Source organism: Drosophila obscura, unplaced genomic scaffold (genome assembly GCF_018151105.1).
Source record: "Drosophila obscura isolate BZ-5 IFL unplaced genomic scaffold, ASM1815110v1 contig_8, whole genome shotgun sequence".
Taxonomy (NCBI): Eukaryota; Metazoa; Arthropoda; class Insecta; order Diptera; family Drosophilidae; genus Drosophila; species Drosophila obscura.
This window is the reverse complement of record NW_024542872.1, coordinates 25,697-49,529: the sequence shown is the minus strand read 5'-3', so window position 1 is coordinate 49,529 and position 23,833 is coordinate 25,697. Positions and strand designations below refer to the sequence as shown.

General features: G+C 50.2%; 2 protein-coding genes across 2 annotated transcripts in view; both read left to right on the top strand.

Annotated features, from left to right (window-relative positions):
* LOC111077095 (dnaJ homolog subfamily C member 16) overlaps positions 1 to 23,833 on the top strand; it is a gene marked incomplete at its 3' end in the record, with an annotated part of 161,837 nt that overhangs the window by 112,823 nt on the left and 25,181 nt on the right. Inside the window, exon 8 of the mRNA XM_041595787.1 lies at positions 5,208 to 5,368. Within this exon, the coding sequence (XP_041451721.1) occupies positions 5,208 to 5,368 (161 nt within the window). The remainder of the gene's footprint in view (positions 1 to 5,207; positions 5,369 to 23,833) is intronic.
* On the top strand, positions 14,562 to 17,422 carry LOC111080433 (splicing factor, arginine/serine-rich 19-like). Its single transcript, XM_041595793.1, has 5 exons — positions 14,562 to 14,950; positions 15,007 to 15,358; positions 15,640 to 16,566; positions 16,654 to 17,022; positions 17,291 to 17,422. The coding sequence occupies exons 1-5, from the start codon at positions 14,562 to 14,564 to the stop codon at positions 17,420 to 17,422; spliced, it is 2,169 nt and encodes a 722-aa protein (XP_041451727.1).

Here is a 23,833-nt window from a genome sequence, read left to right as displayed (position 1 = left end):
AAAAAAATACCAATTATTCTTTAAAAAAATATACCTAAAAAAAACCATTTGTTAATTTTTACCCAGAACTATAAGCTAAATTTTGGGCCACAGCCTAATTCCAGTGTTGACTGTGTCAATGCTAAATTCTTTTTTTTCAAACGAGGAGTAAAGTTGTCAATACAAATGTTTTTTTAAAATTTAAAAAAAAATATTTTTAAAAAAAAAAAAGTATTAAGGGGGGGGAAATTTAAAAGGTCAGTTAGCTCCGACCCGCCGGTGAGGAGTACGGGTATAAAAATGTTGGCCAAGAAATGATTTTTTTTGAATTCGAAAAATTTCCAGCAAAAACTAAATACATGGCGCGAAAATAGAAAATATAATAGTATAAAGGCAGAAAGTGTCAGTGACACAGGTGGTTAAATGTATATAAAATATATATTTAATAGTTTATGTGTATATTATATACACCTGCCCCCGTCGCGTGTGTGTGCAGCAGAAACATCAAACCTAAAACTACCGCGCCGGTCGGCTAAAAAAGCGGTCTCTACCGCCGAGGGATATCCATTCCGCAATAGGTTTGTCACCTGCCAAGGAAAGTAAAATTTACCAGGATCCCATCTTATATACATAGAGGTATTTGTGCAAAAAATTGAAAGCTCGAGTAAAGACAAAATCATTAAAGCCTCGCAGTTACTGTGCTAAAATAAGTGCGCCTCGCTTTCAATTTTTGGCACATACGTATGACATAGTAGAGCTAGATTTGCATATATTTAGTAAATTTTGTATATATATTACATATATCACATATTCACATATGTACATCAAACCATCTTGGACGCAGAACATATATACATATAATTTATAACTGCAATCACTGTCGCCCCTTCCCTCTTTCTCGTTTTCGTTGCGCAAATATATAGTCCGGTCATTGGCCAAGCGCACACATACCAGCATAGCAGCTGCAGCGGTGAATTTTCGTTTTCGCTTTCGCTTGTTACCGTTGCTGTTTGTTGTTGTTCTTGTGTGTTTTGTGTTGGCACTCCTGCGCCAATAGATTGCCAAGTGCCTCGATACCCTTTAATCGTCGGGCCTCAATTGGGTCCTGTTTCGACAATTTGTGCCTCAGCAAATAATATTATCGTGAGAAAAGCCCTGATTAGTGATTCCCTTAAGCATCGAGAGTCAAGATGAATCCAAAATCAGATCAAAAGCCTATTCTTGAAGAGCTGAAAAAAAAGCTCAGGTCCCGTGTCAAAGGCATTCGCTGATTAGCAGACCGGCTGGAAGCTGGGGAGATTCCGCAGCAATTGACAGAGCTCGAGTGCAGACTCGACGTACTGAAAGCAACCATAGCCAAGTTCAAGAATCAATAGAAGAAATAGATTGTGACGATGAGTTTGGAGCCGAATTGGAAGAACTGTCGATTGTAACCAAGGCAAAGATAAAGTCGCTTATCGACGCCTTGAAGACAGCCAGCGATACAATGCCTTCAGTATCAGCTTCCGAAGTTAGCTCTGCCAAAGTTCAGTGGCAAATATTCGGAATTCAAAAGCTTCATTAGTTTATCTGAGACTCTTGTTCATAATGACGAAAGCATTCCACTTATCGAAAAGCTTAACCATTTGCTTTCATGCCTCTCTGGTGAAGCGTTGGGAACGGTAAGTGCGTTCCAAGTAACCGAGAGTAATTATGAGAAAGCCATGGCCAGCTTAAAATGGGTCTATAATAACGAATGTCTGATCTTTATGAACCAAATTGCTGCCCTATTTAGTCTTCCCAAAATGACCCAGCAATCTGCATCGTCCTTAAGGAACCTAATCGATACCACCTCATCGATATATGGTTCCTTGTTGTCGATAGGCGATGACCAAAAGATCTCAAATGCAATGCTTATTCATCTCGTCTTGAACAGAGTCGATCCTGTGACCAAACAGAAATGGGAAGAACAGCTCGATTATGAGAGGCTGCCGCTTTGGGCTGACATCGAAAAAATGCTTAACCGCAGGTATCAGCATCTTTCGGCCGAGAAAGCTGTGCCTACTGCGCATGCTATAAACCAACATTGTAGTTACTGCAATGCCCCAGAGAATTCTTCTCCCCCTCCTAGTCAGAATAACCCTTCCACTTCGCATGCACTCCATGCGACAGCTTTGGATAGAGTAATTCTGGCAACGTCGATCGTAATCGTCCGAACCAAAAATGGAGAGTACGTTTTGGCCCGAGCACTGTTTGACTCTGGGTCACAAACTAACTTCATAACTGATACCTGGAACAGCGCTTACAGATCCGTAGGGAGGAGTCGTGCATCAACTTGCTTGGAATTGGCGAATCTAATTCATAAGTCAAGAAAAAGATACACACGGTGGTGAATGGTCAATGGTAATGAGTTCTCTGTCGATTTCTGGATTCTGAACTCAATCTCGGGATACCACCCTGATCACGCACTTGATGTGAGTGACTGGAAAATCCCGAAGAACCTACCTCTTGCCGACCCATATGTCTACAAGCCACAAAGAATAGATATGTTGATAGGTGCAGAGTCATTTTTTGAACTCTTATCTGTTGGTCAAATTAGACAAGGTCCTGACTATCCAACTCTGCAGAAAACGCTTCTCGGTTGGATTGTGTCTGGAAGATACAGTCCAAAGGTGAGTGTCACCCAGGAAGCGAGGAACTGTCTCAGTTCTCGAGAAGAGTCAGTTGTGTCTATCGACAACACACTACAAAAGTTTTGGTCACTAGAAGAATTTCCCTCTTCTAATTATTCTTTATCTCCTGAACACAAGTTATGTGAGGAGCATTATAGAAAGACTACTCAAGTCTTGCCTTCAGTTCGGTTTGAAGTAAGGCTGCCGTTTAAATCAGATCCAAACTGTTTGGGCAATTCCTTCGAGATTGCTAAACGGCGGTTTTTGTCGATGATAGATGATAGTGTGGAGAAAAGACCCACCTGAGTCCTTGGGAATAAACCAGCTCAACAATTTAACATATGGGACTGGACCTGCCCCATTTTTGGCTATTCGGTGTTTGAAAAGGTTGAGTGAGTCTGCAAAGCTCTCATTCCCAAAGGCTGCTAAATTCCGACTTTTATGTCGATGATATATTGACTGGTGCTGGTTGCGTGGAGGAGTAAAAGACAATTAAGTCTGACGTGGATAAGGTTCTTCAAACCTCAGGGTTTGAGCTAACCAAGTGGTTCTCGAACTCACCTGAGGTCACAGTTAAACCGATAACGATCTCGGACTCCGAGTCCACCAAGGCGTTAGGAATATCGTGGCTACCGCACGAAGACGTCTTTCGGTTCCAAATTGACAGTTCAGTAATGGGTCTCCAAGCGACAAAACGGAACATATTATCGGTGACATCAAAGCTGTTTGACCCCCCTGACGATGGAAACCAGGAAGACAGCGGTCGGACTGACCGTGGCCGCTAAATCAAATGATTTAGTGGAGATAATCGAGGGATACTCGACACACCTCAAGCTGCTAAGAGTGTTCGTTTACGTGTTCCGCTTCATCCGAAAATGTAAAGACAAAAGTCTAAAATTTGAAGTCAGTCCGTCACCAGTAGAGTACGATGAGGCTATTTCACAAAATTGTCGAGCTGATCCAAAAAAACGAGTATCAGGAAGAGATCGAAAGGGTTCGTAAAGGCACCAGGTTAGGCCCCAGTCATCAGCGATTGAATCCCTTCATCAACGAAGAAATGGGGACTTGGTGCTCCTTTTCGTTGTTGCGAGTTGGGGGGCGACTAGTTAACGCTCCTATGTCATACCATGCCAAGTTTCCTTTGCTGTTGACAAAACGCTCGCAGTTTGTGCAGACCTATGTTCGCTATCTGCATCAAACGAATTTTCATGCCGGCCCACGAGCACTTGTGAGCATCCTTAGGCAGCGTGTTTGGATAGTAAACGCTCAGGAGGTCTGCAGGGCAATGGTCAGGTCGTGCATTCGCTGCTTTAAATGCAAGCCTCGCCTCCAGACCCAAATGATGGGAAATCTACCCGCAGACCGGCTCCGTGCTCTCCGCTCATTCGCAGTATGTGGCGTTGATTTTTGTGGCCCAGTCTATACGACACTAAAAATTCGTGGTAGGCCCCCTTATAAGACCTACATAGCGTTATTTGTCTGTTTTGCGTCCAAGGCGGTTCATCTAGAAATTGTCTCCGATCTTACGACTTACTGCGATGAGCGACTAACCGGAACCCGGACCAGGAGGGTCTGAGTTGCTTAAGGCGATGGCGGTTTGTCTCGTCAGCCAAGCAAATGTTCTGGCAGCGATGGTCCCGGCAGTAAATTCGATGCAAGTGGCACCAGGAGCAGCCCAACGTCGAGAAAGGCGACCTCATCATCGTCGCAGAGAACAACCTTCCGCCACAACAGTGGCTCCTCGGAAGGGTCATCGCAACCAACGACGGTCAGGAAGGAAAGGTCAGGGTGATCGACCTCAGGACGAGCAGCGGAGCGGTCTACAGGAGGCCAATACATAAGTTGGTGCTTCTGCCGATGGGTTGAAGCCCCACAGGCCTTCAACGGGCTGGTGTCGCGTCACGACGATCATTTTTATATTTTGTTAAATTTTGAAGTCTAGTGTAAAATAGTTTAGGGCGAAGCGGAAGCGCAAGAAATCTATCTCTCGCTCTTGGCGCATTCGCCCCGCGTCCCTAGATAATTTAGGCTTAAGAAGATGTTGTAACGTGGAAGAAAAGTCGTTAAATATTATTGAATTCGAGCTCACGTCCCTTTTGGTCTCCCCTTTTTTTTCGTCGTTGAAATATATAACATTTTGAAGCCACCAAACTCGGTTTTTTGTTTGATTTAAATTTAGAAAAACCATTTTAAAATTTCAGTGCTTACCCATCCCCTTTAAGCACTGCACTCACACACTCTGTATTTAGAACTTCCCTTTGAAAACTTCCGCTAGCTTGTTCCCGTTTTTTTTTCCACAATGTAGTTTTTTTGGAAATCATCTTAAATTCAAGCTCGTTTAAAAGCAATTCCAACCGCGCGGTAATATCGGTGTTAATTGTAAGATCCAAGAATTTTTTTTAAGTCGTTCAGGCATCTCTATCACTCTGGATGCATAGATAAAATGCTTTTTGATATATTAAATCTGCAGAAAGACCAGTGGAAGTGGAAGATTTTTTTAAATGAAAAATCGAAGGAGCATGTTGACATGTTACAAGATACTAGGTATATTTAAATATGTATTCAATTTTGTTCAAGGTGTATGCCCGGCTGAATGGAACCGACCTAGAAAACGACTGTGCGTAATTTTGATTACTGAAAACTCCGATGAACATAATTTGGCAAGGAGTGCAATGAGAGAAATTGCATTACACAGTAGATACAGTGTGGAGAGAGTTCGATTTGCATATATGTTTAAGGTAACGTATTAACGTATTTAATCGTAATTAATATCATCTCTGTAAATATTTAAAAAATAACGGACAGGCCCCCTGCTCACTCGTTTCGTTCGCTCACACAACCCACTCTACAACATATTATTTATTATACTATTTATTTACACTTTGAAGCAGGGACCGTAATCATTATAATTGATATTTTAAAAATTACATGGCAATGATTGTATTTGAATTTTATACGGTTTTCTTCAATGATAACACTAGTCAACACGATTTTTCCTCAAGGAACAAAACGAACTTTTTCTTAAAGATTTGGGGCTTAGAAATGGTTTGATGATATTTTTTTTTTTTCTATGGCAGAACTTTTTTTTAAAGAATTTTTGAACACTGTTATTTTTTTTTAAAGCTTTTTTCAGAGGTAACGCTTGTTTTTTTCACATAACTCTAGTATCTTACGTCTGGTTGTAAAGAACTTTATTATTTTGAAAAGATAATTGACGCAGCTAGAAGTTGATGCCAAACACTTTGTGATTTCAGCTTACCGTCTGGGAAATATAAAGCATTGAAATGCAAAAATGATGATTTTTGTGGGGTATTTTTTACGAAATTTTGACTTTAAAAACTCAGGAAAAGTCGAAAAAAAATTATATCTTGTGTTATCTATTTTTTGTGTATAGGTGCGTTAATTTGGCGTCGTTTCTAGCTAGCTTCTAGCTTCTAGAACAGCTTCTAACTGTTTTAATTACCTTTTCAAAATAGCAAAGTTCTGTACAACCAGACGTAAGATATTAAAGTTATGTGAAAAAAACTATCGCTACCTCTGAAAAAAGCTTAAAAAAAAATACCAGACTTCAAAAATTCTTCAAAAAAAAGTTCTGCCATAGAAAAAAAACCATAATTCTTTAAAAAATTTTAAAGCCCCATATCTATCAGAAAAAGTCGGTTTGGATCCTTGAGGAAAAAAAAAGTTCGGTTTTGTCGAGTAGTGTAATCATTATTTTTGAGTAATTTAATAAACTTTACACATAATTATTATTTTTAATCAACAAAAATTGAACTTAAAAATAATGATTATGAATGATTTTTATTTGTTTCGCTCATAATAAAGCTCAACAGTAAGTAACGGTCTCTGCGTTTGACTTTTCACCAATATTATTTCATATCCTTGTAAAGGGACCACAAAGCTACCCCACACGCTTAAATTTTCTTTTCAAAAATACATTTTTCGGTTTTGGTGCCATATTTTGGGTTACGTATAATTACTAAATATTATTTAATTTTACAAAAAGTAATTTGGACAACGACTCGTCAGCGAGGTTGCATCAATGATCTGTAAGCATCATTTTCAGAGCCGAAAACGATCTTTCAACACTCACTTGTGTTGCAGGAACGGAATGCACCACGTTGGTGCATGATCAGCATCAATAGCCGAGTCGATATAGCCATATCTGTCCGTCCGTCTGTCTGTCTTGATGAGCACCTAGATCTCAGAGGCTATAAGAGCTAGAGCAACCAAATTTTGTATCCATACTGCTGTGATATCACACTGCTACAAGTGTATTTCAAAATTTCGCCCCCTTCCGACACCAAAAAGGACGAAACGTTGGCTAATCCAAGAAAGACAGCGAAGTGGCGTTCCTCCGCGCTACGCAGACCAGAAACACGTACTAAACTGCGAAACGACAGCGTTATGGTTATATGGGCGCTCCAACTCGCAACCGGAGTCGGGTCACAGGGGAAACGTCTATGTTCCAGCCAAGGTCGTCCAGCTGCCACCTTGCCCCACGCCTATGTCTTGATGAGCACCTAGATCTCAGAGACTATAAGAGCTAGAGCAAAAAAATTTTGTATCCAGACTGCTGTGATATCACACTGCTACAAGTGTATTTCAAAATTTCGTCCTCTTCCGACGCCAAAACGGACGAAAATCTGTTGCAGACACAATTTTAAAGATACGATTAAACTGAAAACGGAGTATCGTAGAGAATGCCCATATCTACCAGATTGCCGAATCTGAATCAGATAGGATCATAATTATAGCCAGAATGAAGAAATTAATTTTCAGTTGCTTCCTTCGCCTCCTTCAGCAAGAGACCCGCTACTCATTCTCTTTCTCGCTCGCACACTCAGCCTCGTTATGTACGCGAGCGCCCTCTAGCGGAGATGGTGTAGAATGTGGTATCTATCACTATCACCACTAAGAACAACAAAAACTTGTAGTTCAAAAAACAAAGTTTGGCGCTAAAAATGTATGGTTGATCAAAAAGATGAAAATACATAAAATCATTAAATAAAATACTTGAAACTGATTGTATTATTATCATACGACATTTTTGTGACCCCCTGATGCCATTATGACACTGCTGGAGACGAACTTCGATGGTTTTCATAATTTTAAGAAGAACTCTACAAACTCTACAAATAAATGTCTCAAAATAATACATAAATATGAGAATCAATTCTTTTTCGGCCATTTTCTTGTTGTCTTGCAAAATTCTGTTGATTTCTCAAAATTTGTTTACATTCCTTGTCATCAAGCACCCAAATCAAAATTCAAAACGCACTTCTGCCAATGTAAACGCTTTTTCTGCTTCATCGCGTCTATTCCGATATCGATAGCAGACGCGCCTAGTGTAAAAAGGCTAGTAGATAACAGAGCAAATTTAAAATTTAAAAAATTTTACCAAAATCATAACCTCAAAAATGTATATACTGACTGAGTACGGCTATAAAAAGTAGAGTCTAGTCCCCAGAAGCAACTCACACGTTCCTTCTCGTTTTTTTTTAATTTTTGTTAAAAAAATAACGATTGGTGAAAATCAAGAAGTTTAGCTGAGGTGGATATATTTAGTTAACTAGTTCGCAAAAACTTGTGCAGGTTTTTTACTGCCAGTTACTGATTAATGGTATCAATATATATGCAATAGATTTCACCAAATTATCCAACTTATTCAGCGAAAAATTTGTATACCCGTTGTGAGGAATGGAGTTTCCTCACAAGGGAACCAAGTAAGGGTTAAGAAGAGAATTCACGGCGAATTCACAAGAGAGTGAGAGCCGGCCGGGAGCCGGGTTCCGTTAGAGTGGCAGGGGTCCAACGCATGACCATATATGGGCATGAGATCATGCCTCCGGTACGAGCCCGTGGAGAGAGTCGGGAATGGTGGAGCACGCAAGGAGCGGCGCTCGCGTCAGGCTAGGAACGGCGGGAGCGGGCCGGCAGCGGTCCAGCGCATGTCCATGTATGGACATGAGATCACGCCACCAGCCCGGTCCCGTTAAGAACGTGAGGGAATCAAGCAAAGAGGCCGATGGAAAATTACCAGCGACGCACGGATTTACCGCTGTTGCTAGGCAGAGGCGCGGACGCTAGCGTCGAAGCGAGGGTATAAGAGGAGCCCGGCAACAGTGAAAGAGGACAGTCAGTAGAGTGCGAGCAACGAGGAAAAAGCGCGAACACAAGCGAGTGCGGTAGAACAACTGACAAGGAGAGTCAACGTGAGAGTCCAAGGAAGGATCAAAGTGACCCAACCAACAGGCAGCAGTACGGCCCAGCAAGAGGAACAAGGTCTGCGAGGTGCCAAAGGAGGGACGACAGGTACCGCTATCGCCAATGCGATCAAAAGCGACTCGGTGGGTGCGGAGTTGTGTGTGTAGATGAGGCGTGAGCCAGGTCGGACGCATAGCCACAGCACCAGCGAGGAGCCTGAGGGGCTGGTGGCGCGAGAGCGTATAGAAATTAAGAAACGATTCGTTGTTATATAGAACGTAAGATCCCATAAGTATAAGATACCAATAAAATACCCACAGCCAGTAATTAAACCCACCCGTGCATTCTCTCGTGTCTGTGAGGCAACATACAAATTTGTTGCAACGAACCGTCGGCCGCTGAGCCAGCCTCGCTGATTTAGACGGACAGAAACAGTTCGTTACAACTGGCGCCCAACTTGGGGCCTCACGACAAGCAAAGGAGTGCATTGGGAAGGGCGGTACTGAGCGAGGTATCAATACACCATGAGGAGCCGACAATGGATCCATTCCCTGAGGAAGGAAGAACTGGTCCGGTGTGCCCTGTGGGCTGGAACTGGAAAGCACCGTGTCCGAAATGTGGAGACAATTTAAGGACTGGGTGGAGAAGCACGAGGCGGAGTGCGCAGACCTGCTGGAGGCCTGGGAGCTCCGGGCAGGTAGAGCTTCACCCTTGCCAGCGGAAGATAGGAACGACGCGTACGAGCGTCTGCCATTGCCGGGAGGTGCGGGTGCGTCATCGGTGTGGAAAATGCCGGCAGAGGACCTCATAGCAAGCCTGGCGATACCAGACAGGAGCCGCTCCCCGAGGCCGTCCGTCAGTAGACCACGGCCAAAGAGTGTGGATCCAGCGGAGGCCCGGAACACCACGACGCGAGAACAATCGAGGAGCCGCAACGAAGAGGGGCGGGAAGTTCCCGAGGCGCAGGCCGGGAGGCAGTCGCGCATATTATACGCGAATGTAGCCAAACAGGTGAGGGAATGGTCGTTCCGTTTCGATGGGACGGCGAAGCCCCTGGAGTTTCTGGAGCAGGCCGAATGGTCGGCTGATATGTACGGTCTGGACGTGAATCTGATTCCCAGAGCGATGCCAGAGTTGCTGAAGGGCCGAGCGTTGATGTGGTTCATCGCCAATAACCGGCAGTGGCAAACATGGGAAGCCTTCGCAACAAGCTTCCAGGCCTACTTCTTGCCGAGGGGGTACTTCGAGAAGTTGCTCCAAGAGGTACGACAAAGGAAGAAAAAATGGGGAGAGCCATTCAAGGACTACATGGTGGACATGCAGACCCTCATGAGACCCCTCAAATGTACTCCCGAGGAGCAGATGGAGCTCATCCGCGAGAATAGCATGCCAGATCTGCGTATATTCATCAGGCCACATAGGTGCAAGGACCTGGACCACATGATGATGCTAGCGGATGAGTTCGAGGCTCTGGAGAGGGATCGCGTAGAGTTCCAGAAGGAGAGTCCAGCGGGAAGAGCGAAGGCGGCAAATCCCTTCTCGAAGTCGGCCGTGACTGAAATGTGCCGGAGGTGCAAGGACGAGCCGGCAGCCGTAGCGGGACAAACAAAAGCGAAAGTGGAGGCACCAGCGACGGAAGACCAGACACATTCCAATATAGAGGGGGGATACGTTAAGAATCCCGCCCAAGCATGCCGACGATGCGGAAGCGACGAGCACTGGTCACAGGCATGTCAAGGGCGACCGTTGACATTCTGCTGGAGGTGTGGAAAGGTCGGCGTCACGACATGGCAGTGCTGCAAAAAGTCGGGTGAACTCACCGTGGAGGATGTGCAGCTGTCAGCCGTGGTGGACATCGCAGGGAGGAAATGGAAGGCCACGGTCGAAACAGGGGCCACTAGCAGCTTTGTCAGCTGTGAGCTGGCGGAACAGCTGCGCGGGGAGGGGCGCGAGGAGAAAACCGACAAGCAGGTGCGTTTAGCCGATGGACGCCGTCGATCCATCGATACAAAAATCAAAGTGGAACAGGCGTTCGGGGACAAAGTGGTCTCAATGGCACTTCTGGTGCTGCCAGAAGTCATCGATGCGCTGGTACTAGGCTGGGATTTCATTGCCGCAGTCGGAGCAGAGGTGACCTGTGCGGGGCACAGGGTCGTGATCCCTGCGAGAGGCCGACGGAAAGGGCGGTTGGAAGAAAGGCTGTCAGTGGCAGTATTGGAGGCCAATGAGGAGTCTCCGGAACGAATGGCTGATGAGGAGTTCGAGGCCGAGTATCCCACGGGAAGCAGGCGCCACGACAGTGCAGAGGAAGGCCCGTTCGAAGAATTTCTGGCCAAGTAATTGGAGGAATTCAAGAGGATGAAAGGGGTATCGAATGTGGCGGTGCATACGATCACAATGAGCGATGCGATACCGGTTAAGCAGCGATACTACCCTTAGAACCCAAAGATGCAGGCGGAGATCAACCAAAAGGTAGACAAGCTGCTGGAAATGGGGTGTATCGAGCCATCGAAGAGCCCTTACAGTTCCCCATCGTAATGGTTAAAAAGAAAACTGGTCAGTGGAGGTTGTGCGTGGACTTCCGACAAATCAATGCAAAGTCTATCAAGGACGCATACCCAATGCCGCGGATTGACTACATCTTCGATCAGCTGAGGGAAGCACGGTTCATCAGTAGCTTGGATTTGAAAGACGGGAACTGGCAAATACCACTGGAAAAGGATAGCCGGAAGTTCACAGCCTTCACGGTGCCAGGCAAGGGATGGTTCCAATGGAAAGTGATGCCGTTCGGGCTACATTCGGCCTCGGCCACGTTTCAGAGGGCGTTGGACCAGGTTATTGGTCCGGAAATGATGCCGCATGCTTTCGCATACCAAGACGATATCATCGTTATAGGCCGAACGAAAGAGGAGCACCAACGTAATCTTGAGGAGGTTTTCCGACGCTTAAAAGGGGCCAACTTGAGGTTGAATGTGGAAAAATGCCAGTTCGGCCGAAGGGAGCTGCGGTACCTGGGTCATTTGGTGACGGGAGAAGGCATCTGCACTGATCCGGAAAAGGTGGCCGCCATTGCAGAGCTGAAGCCACCGGCGAACGTGAAAGAGCTTCGCCAGTATCTGGGCGTCGCCTCATGGTATCGACGTTTCGTGCCAGGGTTCGCCACCATGGTACAGCCGCTCAGCACAGTGCTGAAGAAAAAGGTGAAGCGGGAATGGGCATCAGAGCAACAACAGGCATTTGAGTCCGTGAAGGGTCGGCTGGTAGCCGATCCGGTGCTAACCTGCCCGGATTTCTCGAAGAAGTTTGTGCTACAGACGGACGCCAGCGACTATGGATTGGGAGCGATTCTCACCCAAGAAACGGAGAAGGGCGAAAGGGTGATCTCATACGCCAGCCGGACGCTGAACAGTGCGGAGAAGAATTACTCGGCTACAGAGAAGGAATGCCTGGCAATTGTGTGGGCCATCAGGAAGCTCAAACCCAATTTGGAAGGGTATCACTTCAAGGTGGTCACCGACCACATGGCATTGAAATGGCTTAACAGCATAAAGGGGGGGAGACGGGGAGAATCGCAAGATGGGCGCTAGAGTTACAGCAATACGACTTCGAAATAGCGTATAGGAAGGGGCAGCAGAACGTGGTGGCTGACGCGCTATCTCGACAGCCCATGGAAAAGCGATGTATGCGAGCGGAGGACGTTGGACAGGAGCCCGAAGAGCAATGCTCATGTATAGAAAGGCAGGCGGGGTGTACCGGCATATCCCGCACCGGGCCGGCGACGAAGAAGTAGTAGCTTGGAAGCTTTGCGTGCCGAAGGATCGACGGGAGCGGGTCATGAGGGAGAACCACGATACCCCGGAGGCGGGTCACGCCGGCGGCAGGAAGACGATGGCAAGGATAGCTGCCAGGTACTACTGGCCGGGGATGCGCCGAGACGTGAGGACGTACGTCAGGAAATGTTACACCTGCATGCGTTTCAAACCAAGTCAGGCACAGGCGGCCGGGAAGATGCTGACACAAGTACCAGAGGAACCATGGGCGACGGTGTGCGCGGATTTTGTGGGACCATTGCCCAGATCAAAACATGGGAACGCCATGCTATTGGTGCTGGTGGACCGGTTTTCAAAATGGACCGAGCTGGTGGCAATGAGAAAGGCCACGGCAGAAGCCCTGATCAAGGCTTTCAGAGAACGAATATTGGCCCAGTTCGGCGTACCCAAGGTGATGATCACCGACAATGGGGTACAATTCACCAGTCGGGCGTTTAAAAAGTTTCTGGATCAGATGGGAGTTCGACACCAGTTTACGGCACCGTACACGCCGCAGGAAAACCCAACGGAACGCACCAACAGAACGGTGAAAACCATGATCGCGCAGTTCACCGAAGGGGACCAGAGATGCTGGGACGAGAAGTGGCCCGAGTTAATGCTGGCCGTGAACTCTGGGGTCACGGAGTCCACTAGATTCGCACCAGCATTCATAGTGCAAGGGAGAGAGCCCAGGCTGCCGAAGGCGTTGTACGATGAGGAAACACTCGGCACGGGTCAGGAGACAAACACTCCGGACGAACACGCGGTAAAGCTGAAATAACTTTTTCAGCTGGTGAGGCGGAATTTGGAAAGAGCAGCCCAGTATCAGGCAAGATATTACAACTTGCGAAAGAGAGCTTGGAAGCCCAAGGTCGGAGAAAAGGTGTGGGTTAAACAGCACCACCTTTCTAACGCAGCCGAGGGGCTCGCAGCAAAATTGGCCCCAAGGTATGCCGGTCCCTATCAGATCACTGATTTCGTGTCACCGGTGATATGCAAGCTGCGTAGAGACAGCGATAGGCATACACGGACGGCACATATTGGGGATCTAAAGCCACAGGCAAACGACGAAGGAAAATAAGGAATCAGAAACGGGCGAAGAGATCCAGAAGCCAAAGGCGTTCGGCTGACCGAGACCCGGGCGGAGAGATACCCTCGGGGGTCCAATGAAGTGTGAGGGATAATCCGGGTCCTGGGGTCCAGGATGCCTGGGTCATCTACAGCCGTCGGGCTTGGCCGGGCAGAAGACGCTACCCACGCGTTGCTTACGGGCGAGGAGTCGGATGATCCTCGGGTCCGAAGCAGCGGCATGGGGCAGAGGTCACGCCAAAGGCCAAACAGAAGGCGGCATTGAGGTGACGAGCCAGGGCCGATCGTCATGATGCAGCCGGGCGAAAGGTTGGAGGACCTGTTAGTCAGGGGCAGGTATGACGATTGGCATCACGGACCAAGGATGCAGGATGGGCTGGAAAAGAAGCCAAAGATAGCGCACATTCACAGTACTCACATGGGCCGAAAGGGCCAGAGGGGAGAGGGGAAGCCGGGCGGCAAGGCCTAAAAAAAAAAGGAGAAAAAAAAAAATAATAAATGTAAAAAGGAAAATATATATATTTAAAGTTTCTTCAAACAAAAGGGGGTGGGATCAGGTATAATCGGGTGCGAGCAGACCCCCACTGGCCGCGGAAGGGTTAACGCGGCGAAGAGCCCCAGTGCTGAGAGGCAGGAACCTTCGAGAGAGCGGGAGAAGGAATGCCCAACTACCGTACGACGGAACGACGGGAAAAACAGCAAGAGCTCGACGGCAGCAGAGGCTGGAGCTGTCGATCAGTCACGAGCCAGAGGTATCCAGACACAGACGCAAGCGCGGATTTAAACAGGAGGAAAAAAAAGGAGAAAAAAAAACGCCATGTTGAAAATGTACTTGGAGGAACAAGCCAGAAGTGTGGGGAGCCGCAGTCCCGAGATCCAGCGACGGGCGGAGCCCTCGCGATCGGCGGAGCGAGACTCCAGAGCTGGAGCTCATGGCGTCCCCATTTGGAAGTCCCATGGCATCCCCAAGGAGCGAGTGGTCCTCGTGGGCGTCTCCTCGAAGCAGACGGGAGCCGGAAGTGTCGCCAGGAGCAACGGAGGAGGAGGACAGCGAAGACAGCGACGTGGTGGTGGTCTCCGTCGAGCCGGCTCCAAGGAGAGCCGAGCTCCGGAGAATGCAGCTCAACGACGAGGAGAAGCGGGCACGGGAGCAGGAGCTGCGACGCGACGCAGCGTTCCTCGGAATCGCCATCCGATCGGCGGAACGCTATTTGCGTGAGCAGAAGCGCGAAGCTGCAGGGCAACGGGAGCCGCAGCAGCCTATGACAACCATGCCGCCAGCAACGCCATCGCAGCCGACGGCAAGGCAGCAGAGAGGGATGGCAGAGGTACCGTTGCAACGGAGAGCGCAGGCCTCAGCACAGCCGACAGCGACGCCAGCAGAGCAGCCTAAAGCGACGCCAGCAGCGCAGCCGCCAGCGACGCCAGCAGCGCAGCCGACAGCGACGCCAGCAGCGCGGCCACCAGCCGAGGCCATGCGGAGGAGCCATATGGAGCAGCAGCGCAACCGGCGAGCAGCAGCAGAGGCGCGACGCGAAGAGGGGCGGCGACGCGAGGAGGAGCGACGACGCGACGAAGAGCGGCGGCGCGAAGAAGAGCGACGACGCGAGGAAGAGCGGCGACGTGAGGAGGAGGCCCGAAGCAAGGCAGCGGAGAAGGCGCAAAGGGAGGCGGCGCTGAACAAGGCCATAATGCGGGAAGCACAGGCCGCCCTGCAGTGGCAGATGGAGGCCGCGCGCCATGAAGCCGAAGCTCACAAGAGGAACGAGGAGGAGGCTCCGCCTCCTCCGAGGTTCCTCAAAGTTAAGACGGGTCTGTTTGACGGACCGGCGGGGCAGCAGCAACCACAACAGGGTGAGGAGGCACCCTTATGGGAACGCCGGCATCCCGAGCCACCGCCGCAGCCACAGAGCACGCAACAGCCAACGCCCCCGCAGTCACCGCCACCAAAATCACCACCACCGAACTCACCGCCACAACAGTCGTCGCCACGACAGGAGGAGGCACCGAAGGAGTCGCCACAGGAAGAGGCACAGCAGCCCCAGTGGGGTGGTCCGGAGAACGCGGTGTGCGGCCCATTTGTGTCGCAAAACGTTCACACGACGGTAAGGAATGGCATGATATGGCACCACCAAACTATACACATAACGTGGGCGTCGGGACTCGCACCATCGGAGGCGCAGGAAGACCGGAAGGTATGGGAGGAGGAACCAGTCCCGCGAAGCAACACGCGTGATCCACGGCAGCACCGGAGGCAGGCAGAGGCCAGGATGGCAGAGGAGACGACGTCGGAGGCGCGGGAGCCAGCGACAGCGGCAGCGGGAACACACGCAGCAGCGAAGGCACCGGCTGCGACGGCGACAGAGGCATCGACAGCGGCAGCGACAGAGGCACCGACAGCGGCGGAAGAGGCGGCAGCGGCAGCGACGGAAGAGGCGGCAGCGGCAGCGACGGTGACGGAGGAACCGGCAGCGCCAGCGACGGCGTCGAAAGAACCGGCAGAGGACACGGAAGGTGAGAGGTGGGAGCGCGGTCCGTGGGTGTGGCCCTCACCTGCGAAAGCCAAGGCTAGGCCTGTCCCAATGCGGCAATCGTCGTGCCCAGATCCCAGGGCTGAGGTCGCCCGGCCGCAGCTGCAGAGACAGCAGTCGATGGAGGAGCCGACGGGGGAGAATGTCCGCTGGCGACACGTGGACATCGAAGAATGGCCGGAGGCAGTGGCTCGGGCAGTGGAAGGCACACCCCGGATCGGCCGACGCGTAAAGCGTCTCGTGAGGGTCCGCGGGGTGCGGTACCGGGTGTCGGCAAACCAGGTCGAGGTGTCCGTCGAGGTATGAAATGGGGGAGGGAACAAATTTGTGAATGAAATGAATCAAAGAATAAAGAATATGAAGAACAACTTACCCAGGGCATGGCAGCTTGATGTCGGGCTAGTCGTGGGGTTAACACGCGAGGTACACAGAGCCCACGAGGGCAGTAGCTTAAAAACTTACGCGAAAACGCGGCCGGCCAGCGTATACAATAGATACCGCAAGCGGAATCAACACGTGAAAATGGGAGCGATCCGGCAACACGTGAAGAGGGTCTGGCAGCACGATCAGAGGCGCACCTATCGTGCACGCGAAGCGCGCACCTGTCGTGCACACGAGGCGCGCACCTATCGTGCACGCAAAGCGCGCACCTATCTGGAGAATCATCCACGGAGTTGGTTCCGGAACTACATCGGTAGACCCGATCCGATAGGTGGCGAACCGATCGGGCAATGGAGGAATCAGTCCGGAACCAGCGTGAGTGCGCGCCCGCGCGCACGCTTGAATTCAAATGGAAAGTGGCCGGAAGGAAAACGAAGGGAGTTTTCCTCTGGTAAAGAAAGGGGGAAGTGTGAGGAATGGAGTTTCCTCACAAGGGAACCAAGTAAGGGTTAAGAAGAGAATTCACGGCGAATTCACAAGAGAGTGAGAGCCGGCCGGGAGCCGGGTTCCGTTAGAGTGGCAGGGGTCCAACGCATGACCATATATGGGCATGAGATCATGCCTCCGGTACGAGCCCGTGGAGAGAGTCGGGAATGGAGGAGCACGCAAGGAGCGGCGCTCGCGTCAGGCTAGGAACGGCGGGAGCGGGCCGGCAGCGGTCCAGCGCATGTCCATGTATGGACATGAGATCACGCCACCAGCTCGGTCCCGTTAAGAACGTGAGGGAATCAAGCGAAGAGGCCGATGGAAAATTACCAGCGACGCACGGATTTACCGCTGTTGCTAGGCAGAGGCGCGGACGATAGCGTCGAAGCGAGGGTATAAGAGGAGCCCGGCAACAGTGAAAGAGGACAGTCAGTAGAGTGCGAGCAACGAGGAAAAAGAGCGAACACAAGCGAGTGCGGTAGAACAACTGACAAGGAGAGTCAACGTGAGAGTCCAAGGAAGGATCAAAGTGACCCAACCAACAGGCAGCAGTACGGCCCAGCAAGAGGAACAAGGTCTGCGAGGTGCCAAAGGAGGGACGACAGGTACCGCTATCGCCAATGCGATCAAAAGCGACTCGGTGGGTGCGGAGTTGTGTGTGTAGATGAGGCGTGAGCCAGGTCGGACGCATAGCCACAGCACCAGCGAGGAGCCTGAGGGGCCGGTGGCGCGAGAGCGTATAGAAATTAAGAAACGATTCGTTGTTATATAGAACGTAAGATCCCATAAGTATAGGTTAGGTTAGGTTGTCCCGGACGGCCCTCACGGGGCCACGCATAGGCCAATATGGCCCTTAGTTGTCCGGATTGGTGCGTATGGACCTTCTGAGTGTCCGGCATTGGCAGATTAGATGTTCCAGGGTTTCGATAGCCCCAGATTGATCACATTTCCTGCACTTGTCACTGTTGGTGATGCCTTGTTTGACTGCATGTGCTGCAGCCAGGCAATGACCTGTGAGTATACCTATTAGCATCCTACAGTCCTTCCGTGGTAGGTGTAGTAGGTATTGGCTGAGTTTACCATTGCTCTCCTTGCACATGGTTTTCGCGATCTTGCAGTTGGTGGTTCTCCTCCACCTGCTGCTGGCCTGTATGTGTGCCCTCCTTTCTAGATCGCTTTGGAGCGCTCTGAGGGAGACAGGCACGTTCTCAGTCCTCTCGTTTGCCAGCCCGACGCCTTCCTTAGCCAGTACGTCTGCTGTCTCGTTGCCTTCGATGCCCTGGTGGCTGGGAACCCAATAGATCCGCACTGACTTAGTCGTGCTTAGGAAATCTAATGCCTCCCTGCTTGCCAGGACATTTTTGGAACTGACCGCTGACGACTGCATGGATCTTATCGCCGCCTGGCTGTCCACGAACAGGTTGATCACATTATGTGGGCGTTCCGTACATCGAGCAACCTCCGCCGCTTTCCGTATGGCAAAGACTTCTGCCTGGAATATGCCGCATTGGTCCGGTAGCTTATAGGACAGCCTTATTTCAGGGTCTGTACATTATGTCCGCACCTACTCCTTCCTCTATCTTGGAGCCATCCGTGTATATGTTGATGTGTTGGGTCTGGTCCCGACCCCTTTTCCAGTCGTCGGGTCCCATAAATGAGGTTGTGTTTACGTCCAGGCAAGTTTGGGGGATAATGTAGTCAGATATACTGGTCATGTCTCGGCCAATTGAACTGTGCCCGAATCCCTGTAGAGACATGTTTCCTGATGCTACTAAGCGTTGTGCCGCCTTTGCTGCAATCAGTTGAGCGTGGATGTCCAGGGGGTCGATTCCAATTATGGTTTCGAGAGCTTTTGTTGGGGTTGACCTCAGCGCCCCCGTAGTGCAGAGCAGTGCCTGCCGCTGGGTCCTTTCCATAAGCTTATTGTACGTCTTCTTTTCTGTCGCTTGCCACCACACTAAGACTCCGTACAGCAGAGTCGGTCGCACCACCGATATGAAGATCCAGTGCATTAAAGCAGGTGACAGGCCCCATGTGCTGCTGAGCATCTTCTTGGATGCGTATAGCGCAATGGTGGCCTTCTTCACCCTTTCCACTACATTGGGTCTCCACGCCAGCTTCCTGTCCAGTACTATGCCGAGGTATTTGACTTGTGTTTTAGGGGTCAGACTGGTTTTTTTTAATTTTCGGGGGGATCCATGCCGGTACCTTGTATCTCTTGGTGAAGAGAATGAGGTCCGTCTTGTCCGCGTTGATACTGAGTCCTACTTTTCCTGCCCACTCACATATCTCCCTGAGTGTTGATTCCATTATGGAGCTGAGGGTCGATGGACATACTCCCGTAATAATTATGCTTATGTCATCTGCATAGGCTGTTATTTTTGGGGTTCTCCTCTCGAATCTCTTTATTAAGTCGTCGACCACCAGGTTCCACAGGAGGGGCGACAGGACCCCACCTTGTGGTGTGCCTCTATGCGCCCCCCTCTTGGAAGCGGTGCCCCACTCTGATTGCACCCGTCTGCAACTTAGAAGGTTCTTTATCCAGAGGTTGATTGCGGGATGTGTATTGGTCGCTTCTAGGCGGTCCATAATAGCGCTCATAGTGACGTTGTTGAATGCTCCGGATATGTCTACGAACACTCCTAGAGCATACTTTTTATTATGGAGGGCTCTATCGATGGTGGCTACTAGCGAGTGCAGTACCGTCTCTACCGATTTCCCTTTGGTGTAGGCATGCTGGTTGGTTGACATCAGTCTCCCTACATCATTCCTGATGTGTAGATCCAGCAGCTTTTCTAGTGTTTTGAGTAGAAAGGAGGTGAGGCTTATCGGTCTGTAATCCTTGGGGCTCATATGGCTGCACTTTCCTGCCTTTGGAAGGAAGACAATCCTTGAGGTCCGCCATTAAATAGGGATATAGCCCGAGCTCAGGCAAGCTGAGTATATTGCAGAGAGCCATGGGGTGATCACGTCTTTGGTCACCTGTAGCATGGCTGGGAATATACCGTCTAGTCCAGGTGCTTTTGTACCCGCAAAGGAGTCTATAGCCCAGTGGATTTTCTTAGACGATATGAGACCTGTTGGGGGATGCTCTTCCTCAGTTGCTAGGTCCTGATGCGTTGTAGCGTCAGCAACCTCGGTGCATCCTGGGAAGTGAGCTTCCATTAGTGCTGTTAGGGCTTCTTCACTGCCCTCAGTCCACTGTCCATCTTCTCGCTTCAGCTGATTCTGTATGGTAGGTTGCTTTGATAGCAGCTTCCGAAGTCTAGCCGTTTCTGGGACTTTCTCGATATTGGAGCAGAAGTTCCTCCACGAGTTTCTTTGTGCCCTGCGTATTTCCTTCTTGTACTCCCTGAGTAGGGTTTTGTATTCCTCATTGATCATATCCTCGTTCGCCTGTTTGGCGATTTTGAAGAATTCTTTGAGGTTGTTTCTTTGGAGCGATAGGTCCCGGTTCCACCAGAGTGGTTTGGTCCTCTTTTTCGTTCTCGAGGGTGGGCACGATGCGTGGTACGCATCCAGTAGTTCCCTGGATAGGGTCTCTAGGGACGTTTCTATGTCTTCCGGGATTTCGCTGTGCCCGGACGATTCGCGAGCTTCGAGGTAACTGTCTTTTTAAACTTTTCCCAGTTTGTGTTCCGGGGGTTTCTATAGACAGTTATCTTCGGAGAGTGTTCAAATTCGCACTTAAACTGGATGTACCTGTGGTCTGAGAAGGATGGTCTTTCAAGGACTCTCCAGCCAGATACCACCGTACTTGTTCCCGCTACGAGTGTTAAGTCTAGCACGTTTGAAGAGGTGGGACCTACAAAGGTGTATTCCTCTCCTACGTTTGCTACTTCTAGGTTAGTTGATAGTATGAAGTCTAGGAGGGACTCACCTCTATCGTTGATGTCGGGGCTTCCCCACACGTTGTGATGTGCGTTTGCGTCCGTGCCGACGAGAAGTTGCTGGTCCTTCGGGCTGGATTCCGCCACTAGGTGCATCAACTCTTCAGGTGAAGCCGGCCTGTCGTGTGCCATGTAGCAGGAGGCTACCATCAGGCGCCTTTCCTTGCTTTCTAGCATCACCACGGTTAGATCGTCAGTGCTGTAATGAGACATAAGGTGAGCATGGATTCCCTTCCGTACGATTACGGCGGTTCTGTTCCTGCTTACCGATGGTGTATAGAATACGTTAAAATTTGAGGACTTTAGCCCGGCCACAGCATTGCCTGAGGCAACCCATGGCTCCTGGACTAAGGCTATGTCGGCGGGCCCTTGCTCCATGGCAAAGAGGAGCTCCGCCGACGCAATTTTACTCTTGTGGAGGTTGAGCTGCAGCACACTCACCATGTGCGTCTGGCTCAGCTCCACTCGACGGGTTGACTACTACCGTCAGGTCACCGTCCTCCCCCTCTTCCTCCGAGTCCAGCGCAAGACCCTGTGCGGCCTCCACGATGGTGTCCAGACCAAGGTCCTTCTCCACCTCGCCAGCCTGCAGAGTGTGCGCATCTTTGTCCTCGGGGTGGCGATTTCTCAGCCGCAGTTAAACACTGCCCATCCCCCACGCCATCTTCCCGAATCTTGGGTATAGCAGGTCCTCTGCCTCCTTGCTGATCTGGATGATCGCACTCTGGCCCCCCTCGTTGGGTAGTGGGCTCCCGATATGCAGAATCCTCCAGTTAGCCGTTGGCACATCGGGGTTCTGCCTCTGTAGCAGCTTCAGCGCACGGTCCCCTTGGATTACGATGGGGAAGAGTACCTTTGCCTTTGGTATGGACGGGATTAGCTCCCTGTCCGCCACCTCCAGCTTGGCCCCCTCCCACAACGCTTCCAGTTGGCAGACCGTTTGCGTCAGCCACTTGAGTGTAGGGTCGTCAATACATTTAAGTATTTTTACGCCGTTGAGCCACCCTGCACCATCGAACGTGGGCATGGGGGCCGTTGGGTCCTCCTCCATTCTGGCGAACAGCGCATCCACGAGCCGCGCGTGCACCATCTTCCACCGCGCCGCCGTTATTTTGCCATTCTCTTCGCTCCGGTCAATGAGTGCCACGATTAAATGTCGTTTGGTCACCTCACTGACCTTCGCTTTTTGGGGACGTTTCGCCTGTTTGGGTGTGGGGGCTGCCACCTTGGGCCCGCGTTGCCGCTTGCTCACCGGAGTGTCGTTCTTGGCACTCTCGGTCGAGCGTTGCCTTTTGGTGGCGAGACTCTCCTCCACCTTGTTGGCAAATCCCTCCGTCGATGCCTTCATCTGCGGCATCTGCGAGGCCCTCCTTTATCCGTTCTTCGGCCCAGGTCATTTTGGCCTTCTCCTCCTCAGAGAGGTCCTTCCTGCCCTCCTTGGAACGCTTCTTCCCTTCCCTACGCAGGAAGCTGGAACCTGGTTCCGGGGAGCGGAGAAGGCTGTCTTCCTCCGTCTTGGTTACAGAGAGCACGCTCTCCAGGTCCGAGTCTGTATCGACCACGGCACCTGTGCGGCTCAACCTGGAGTGAGTCGTTTTTGTGGCAGTAGCATTGCAACTGATATGACCTGCTCCCGTCATATCAGAGGTGTGGCCGCTGGCGACACGCAGAGAGGATTGCTCCTCCCCGTGCCCGCCGGTGGTAGCAGCCACGCTTTCCACCGACCTTTGGGTTGACATCCCAACCCTTGCTTCATCTTTCGTCCGCTCCATTGTTGGCCCAGAGGGTCCATGCTGGTTAATATTTTTCGGGGGGACCACCCCCTAGCGTTTTATGCCTACCCGCCAGGCACCTCAAGCCATGGCCATGGTTCAGTTCCCCCAAATTTTTGGTCGGGAAGACCTGGACCTGGCCTTGGCTAGACACTGCATTACCCCGGACAGAGCAAGCGGCAATGCATTACCCGATTCGGGATAATGCAGTGCCCATTGCCCAGCCGGCACCCTCTGGGAGGGTTCAGCTGGAGGATTTTTGCCGGCCCCCATAAGTATAAGATACCAATAAAATACCGACAGCCAGTAATTAAACCCATCCGTGCATTCTCTCGTGTCTCTCGTGTTTGTTGCAACGAACCGTCGGCCGCTGAGCCAGCCTCGCTGATTTAGACGGACAGAAACAGTTCGTTACACCGTACTCAAAAAAGAGTTAAGGGGTATATTATACTTGTGGTAAAAGTAGATGTGTGCAACGCATAAAAGAAAACGTTTCCGACCTCATAATGTGTATATATTCTTTATCATCAACAACAGCCGAGTGGATATAGCCATGTATGTCTGTCTGTACATCTGTAGCCTAGATTTGGTTTCCAGACTCATGTGATATCACACTGCTACAAGTGTATTTCTAAATTTCGCTTCCTCCACACAAACAACGAAAATCTGTGGCAGGCACAATTTTAAAGATAAGATTAGGATATAGATAAAAAACGCAGTATCGTATAGAATGATCAAATCTACCAGAATGCCGAATCTGGTTCAGATCGTGTTATTATAATAGCAAGAATAAATAAATAAATTTTCTATGCACTCGCATGCAGCAGCAGCCCACCAACAGATGGCGCCAGTAGATTCGGGAGCGGTACAAAAGTACCGAAGAATATATTCTTTCTCCCTGATGCATTCTAAGGTAGAGCACACGGGGAACAACGGGGGACAAAGGTCATGGAGCAGACCAACAGCCACCCCCACCGCCTAGACGGTGCACCCCAAAACGGGGCTCTGGCGACCGAGTATGGGCGGTATAACCCGCAT

Excerpts from the sequence above, each read along its gene's own strand:
- LOC111080433 (XM_041595793.1), top strand. The coding sequence starts at position 14,562 with ATGTACTTGGAGGAACAAGCCAGAAGTGTGGGGAGCCGCAGTCCCGAG. Across the intron at positions 14,951-15,006 it reads ATCGGCGGAACGCTATTTGC|ATGCCGCCAGCAACGCCATC; the intron begins GTGAGCAGAAGC and ends CCTATGACAACC. Across the intron at positions 17,023-17,290 it reads GGAATCAGTCCGGAACCAGC|AGAGTCGGGAATGGAGGAGC; the intron begins GTGAGTGCGCGC and ends GAGCCCGTGGAG.